Source organism: Sapajus apella, unplaced genomic scaffold, assembly GCF_009761245.1.
Source record: "Sapajus apella isolate SASKATOON/1434 unplaced genomic scaffold, GSC_monkey_1.0 scaffold2, whole genome shotgun sequence".
Taxonomy (NCBI): domain Eukaryota; kingdom Metazoa; phylum Chordata; class Mammalia; order Primates; family Cebidae; genus Sapajus; species Sapajus apella.
The window spans coordinates 20,521,284-20,526,769 of NW_022436942.1; the positions used below are offsets into that span (position 1 = coordinate 20,521,284).

The window sequence follows — 5,486 nt, forward strand, 5'->3', positions numbered from 1 at the left end:
AGGAGAATCGATTGAACCTGGGAGGTGGACGTTGCAGTAAGCCGAGATCACACCATTGCACTCTAGCCTGGGTGACAAGAGTGAGAATCCAGTCTCAAAAAAAAAGGCCGAGCACAGTGGCTAACACCTGTAATCCCAGCACTTTGGGAGGCTGAGGCAGGTGGATCACAATGTCAGGAGGTCAAGACCAGCCTAGCCAAGATGATGAAACCCCATCTCTACTAAAAATACAAAAATTAGCTGGGCATGGTGACGGGCACCTATAATCCCAGCTACTCAGGAAGCTGAGGCAGGAGAATCGTGGGAATGTGGGAGGCAGAGGTTGTGAGGCGAGATAGCACCACTGCACTCCAGCCTCGGCGACAGAGCAAGACTCCATCTCAAAAAAAAAAAAGAAAAAAAGAATCTACTCTCAAGCTCAGGGGTCATCTAAGGATGCCTTTCTTTCTATCTCCAGCTTTTCCCCAGCCTGAACCCCTCCTTTCTTCCCCACAGTGCCTTTTATCTCAGTTATCATTCTGGAAATTTTATCTGTTTATTTTTCTCTCAAAACAGAGTGTGAGCTCCATAAAGATAAGAAGTCAATCTTTTATCTCATCTCTGAATGCTCTGTGCCTGGTTACTGCCTGGCCATGGCAGAAATCTGCTAAATATTGGAAGAATGAGTTTATAGTACCTGCAACTCCAGGCTCTCAGTGTGTGGTTTCCTGATGAGAAAGGAGGCGCTCTCATCCCAGACAGGGGCTGAAGTTTGTGAAATAGTCTGGTGGAGATGGGGGCTTATGATCAGTGACTGATGCTCCTATTCCTCTTGTCCCTCCCGTTTTCACCCTGCAGCATTGCTTCATACCTTGGTTTTATGAGTAGTATCTCCCACCGTGAGAGTAGCATAAGGGCTGGGGGGCTTGGTGCCTTTTCGCAGCTGGAAAGAGAATACTGTGTTAGTCTTAAATTTGGACCTAGTTAGGCAGATCCCCCTCACAAATTATATCCTCAGCCAACAGCCATGCCTCCGTTATTACTTGGTAGCCACTACCCTTGAGGCCTTAGACAATTTTTCCCACCCCTGCACCACCCTCAGAAAGAAAGGAGCCATTTTTCCTATTCCACATACACCAGGAACATCCAAACCTGAGGGAGGTAGAAGGGCCAGGAAGTTATGGGTCGTAGGGAGCGTAGTGCGATCTTACCGGCAGGTCCTCTGCCCGCTCCATATAGACGGATAGCAGGGCTGCAGCCAGCTCCGCACTCTTCTGAGTCTGGATCAAACTATTCACTTGCAGCACCTGCGGGGGGCACACGGGGGTGGGGAGTGGTAACTAACACCTTGGGGTCTGGCATGTGCCTTGAATGCTAAGAGAAGAGCTCACCCTGCCCCATCTTAGATCCCTTCCTTCCTCCAGTCTCCTGCCCTACCTCCTCTAACTCAGCAGCAGTGGGACGGGGGGTGAGACGCTCCAGGCGCAAGTGCAGGCGGCCAGATGGGACATCCTCCAGAGTCAGCCACTGTGGAAGTAGGCAGGGTGAAGAATTGCAGATATGCAGACAGGAGAACTAGGAGAATGAGGCTTGGGCGGGATCAGGAGGGGTCATTGACTCTAGTTCCATGCTCACCTCATCAAGGAAGCCACTGTTTAAGACTGTGGTGAGACTCACTCTACACCTGTTGAGGAGACAGAGTAAGTAAGAACCAAGTCTCTGTCCCGGAGGCCAGACTCCATAGCCTAAAGAGCCCAGCCTGTTTTTTACCTGGACTCCTATCCTCTCACCTGCCCAGAAAATCATCCTTGTCCAAGTCCTTGTCAAAGACTTCAATGTCTAGCTCTTGGCCTGGAATTGATGTGACAATCACCTAGTGGGAGAAAAAAGTGCAGATGAAAGGGGATTCTCTCCTTTTCCTCTGCAAACAACTGAACCCTCCCACCCAAGCAACTGAACCTCGGAAGTTTCTGGAGCACTCCTGAAGTTGAGGGGGAAATGGGGCAGAACCAGGAGTCACAGCCACTGAATTCTGACCTCAAAAACCTCATTCCAGCGGGGATTGAGATCTTCCCGAACAACATGGCTCCGGAAGCTTCGTCCTGCCAGCTTTAGTTTGACATAAGGGTCTGACTTGCCCTTCACCAGTCCCCCCAGGAAACGGTCTTTGGCAATCAGGTCCTGGGCCTCTAATACATGGATCCGAAGCACATGCTGCAAAAGGGACAGAGGGGACACCAGGTGGCAAAGGGAGAGAGACCTGTGAGAATCCGCCCTCAAACAGGCTTTGCACACTTAGTGGGGCAAACAGACCCTAGTCCTTTCCAGATACAGACTCACCTCAGTCCCAAACTGGCTATCAGGAGTAGTGTGACAGGGTCGAGGTGGGGCATCCACACTGCTGCCTCTCTGGGGACTCTCATTGTCCTCATCCCAAGCATCAGGACTGCCGGGCACAGTGGGGAAGCTTATTTCTGATGAATCCAAGTACAGGATCTGGGAAGCGAAGCGTGATGTTGAATCAAAGAAGTGCAGCTTGCCACCAGCAGGCAAGGCATGTGAGGTGGGCTGGAGGAGGGGCTCTGACAGGGGAACTAGGTGCTGCCTTGGCTGGGTCATCTCTAGAGGGTTCCCTCCACACCCCCTCAACTCACAAGCCATTCCTTCCACCAGTCAGATCAACAAATATGTTTTGTGTGCCTGCTCAACATTTCCATATATATTAGCTCATTTAATCTTGGGGTGCTCCCTTTCCTCACTCTTCAGACCAACGAATCAACAGGCCTTTCTCCCAACCCTCAGCACCTCCTCCATTTCCATACCCTCATGACTAGTTTCATGTAGAGTCTGGAGTTTGGGCCAGAGCTGCTGAGCTGGAACCACTGGTCCAAGGTGAGTTCTGGGGCAGTCAGCAGGCGGGCCAGAGGCAGGGTCAGTGCTCCTAAAGTCAGGGCCCTGGAGTCATCCTTCACCTACAGACACAGGAGGAGGGACTAGAGTGAAGAGATCAGGGGAAAGGAAGGCATACTTGAAAAATGCTAACATGGCACCAGCTTCCTTCCTCTCTGCACCAATCACAAAGCTCCTGCTCCACTCAGGGCTGTCTTTCATAGTCCTCTGCCCACTCCATGGCCCCTTCCACCTTTGTTCATTCTGCTTCCACTATTTGGAAAGTCCTCATTCTCTTCCCTCTGCCTATTTAAATCCTATTCATCCTTCAAGACCCAAGTAAAATCCTACTTGCAGACTGGGTGCAGTGGCTCACACCTGTAATCTCAGCACTTTGGGAGGCCTAGGCAGGCAGATCACTTTAGGTCAGGAGTTCAAGACCAGCCTGGCCAAGATGGTGAAACCCTGCCTCTACTAAAAATACAAAAATTAACCGGACATGGTGGCACATGCCTGTAATCTCAGCTACTTGGGAGGTTGAGGCAGAAGAACTGCTTGAACCCAGGAGGCAGAGGTTGCAGTGAGCCGAAATCATGCCACTGCACTCCAGCCTAGGCGAAAGAATGAGACTTTGTGTCAAAAAAAAAAAAAAAAAAAGAAAAGAAAAAAGGAAAAGGAGCCGGGCGCGGTGGCTCAAGCCTGTAATCCCAGCACTTTGGGAGGCCGAGGCGGGTGGATCACGAGGTCAGCAGATCGAGACCATCCTGGTCAACATGGTGAAAACCCGTCTCTACTAAAAATACAAAACATTAGCTGGGCATGGTGGCATGTGCCTGTAATCCCAGCTACTCAGGAGGCTGAGGCAGGAGAATTGCCTGAGCCCAGGAGGCGGAGGTTGCAGTGAGCCGAGATCATGCCATTGCACTCCAGCCTGGGTAACAAGAGTGAAACTCCGTCTCAAAAAAAAAAAAAAAGGAAAAAAGGAAAAGGAAATCCTACTTGCTTCACAAAATCTCCCTAGTTACTCCAGGCTGTCCCTTTCTCTCACCCTCCTTGGTCCTATACTATGGATATTTTACTCCCACAAGTTCATATGTAATTGTTGTTCTTTTTTTTTTGAGACAGAGGAGTGTGGATCTGTGGCCCAGGCTGGAGTGCAGTGGTGCGATCTCAGCTCACTGCAACCTCTGCCTCCCAGGTTCAAGCAATTCTCTGCCTTAGCCTCCCAAGTAGCTGGGATTACAGGTGCCCACCACTATGCCCAGCTAATTTTTGAATTTTTAGTACAGACAAGGTTTCACCATATTGGCCAGGCTGGTCTTGAACTCTGACCTTGTGATACACCCACCTTGGCCTCCCAAAGTGCTGGGATTATAGGCGTGAGCCACCGCATCTGGCATTTTTTTTTTTTTTTTTTTTTTTGGAGAGAGAGGTTTGGGTTGTTTGCCTAGCTTGGGGGGGGTGGCATGAAATCGGCTCACTGCAACTTCCACCTCCTGGGTTCAAATGATTCTCCTGCCTCAGCCTCCCAAGTAGCTGGGATTACAGGCACATGCCACCATGCCTGGCTAATTTTTTTATTTTTAGTAGAGACGGAGTTTTGCCATGTTGGCCTGGCTGGTCTCGAACTCCTGGCCTCAGATGATACATCCGCCCTGGCTTCCCAAAGTGCTAGGATTATAGGCGTGAGCCACCTCTCCTGGCCTTAGTTCACATGTACTTGTTCTTGAATGATTTTATATATTTGTGTCTTATCTATGAAACAGGCCAGTAAGCTGAAACAGGCCAGTAAGCGTCGTGAGGTTCATGCTTTTTCTATGACCTTTTTTTTTTTTTTTTTTTTTTTTTTTTTTTTGAGACAGAGTTTCACTCTTGTTACCCAGGCTGGAGTGCAATGGCGCGATCTTGGCTCACCGCAACCTCCGCCTCCTGGGTTCAGGCAATTCTCCTGCCTCAGCCTCCTGAGTAGCTGGGATTACAGGCACGCGCCACCATGCCCAGCTCATTTTTTGTAGTTTTAGTAGAGACGGGGTTTCACCATGTTGACCAGGATGGTCTCGATCTCTTGACCTCGTGATCCACCCGCCTCGGCCTCCCAAAGTGCTGGGATTACAGGCGTGAGCCACCGCGCCCGGCCTCTATGACCTTTAAAATGCTGAATGTAAACAATTTTATTGAGGCATAAATTTACATACCATAAAATCAGTCATTTTAAATATATAATTCCCAATTATAAAAAATGATTCTGTTGGGAGGCTGAGGTGGGTGGATCACGAGGTCAGGAGTTTGAAACCAGCCTGGCCAACATAGTGAAACCCCATCTCTACTAAAAATACAAAAAAATTACAGGCATGGTGGGGATGCCTGTAATCCCAGCTACTCAGGAGGCCGAGGCAGAATTGCTTGAACCCGGGAAGCCGAGGTTGTGGTGAGCCAAGATTGTGCCACTGCACTCCAGCCTGGGTGACAGAGCAAGACTCCATCTAAAAAAAAAAAAAAAGCCGGGCGTGGTGGCTCAAGCCTGTAATCCCAGCACTTTGGGAGGCCGAGGCGGGTGGATCACGAGGTCAAGAGATCGAGACCATCCTGGTCAACATGGTGAAACCCCGTCTCTACTA

At 49.8% G+C, this 5,486-nt stretch overlaps 1 protein-coding gene across 1 annotated transcript in view; it reads right to left on the reverse strand.

Moving 5' to 3' along the window:
* The window catches only part of ESYT1 (extended synaptotagmin 1), a 23,420-nt gene that overhangs the window by 10,251 nt on the left and 7,683 nt on the right, over window positions 1-5,486 (reverse strand). The window contains exons 16-24 of the mRNA XM_032291043.1: window positions 2,802-2,951; window positions 2,320-2,475; window positions 2,017-2,193; window positions 1,770-1,852; window positions 1,615-1,663; window positions 1,417-1,506; window positions 1,191-1,286; window positions 851-922; window positions 677-763 (exon numbers count right to left, since the gene is read on the reverse strand). Coding sequence (XP_032146934.1) covers window positions 677-763; window positions 851-922; window positions 1,191-1,286; window positions 1,417-1,506; window positions 1,615-1,663; window positions 1,770-1,852; window positions 2,017-2,193; window positions 2,320-2,475; window positions 2,802-2,951 — 960 coding nt within the window. The remainder of the gene's footprint in view (window positions 1-676; window positions 764-850; window positions 923-1,190; window positions 1,287-1,416; window positions 1,507-1,614; window positions 1,664-1,769; window positions 1,853-2,016; window positions 2,194-2,319; window positions 2,476-2,801; window positions 2,952-5,486) is intronic.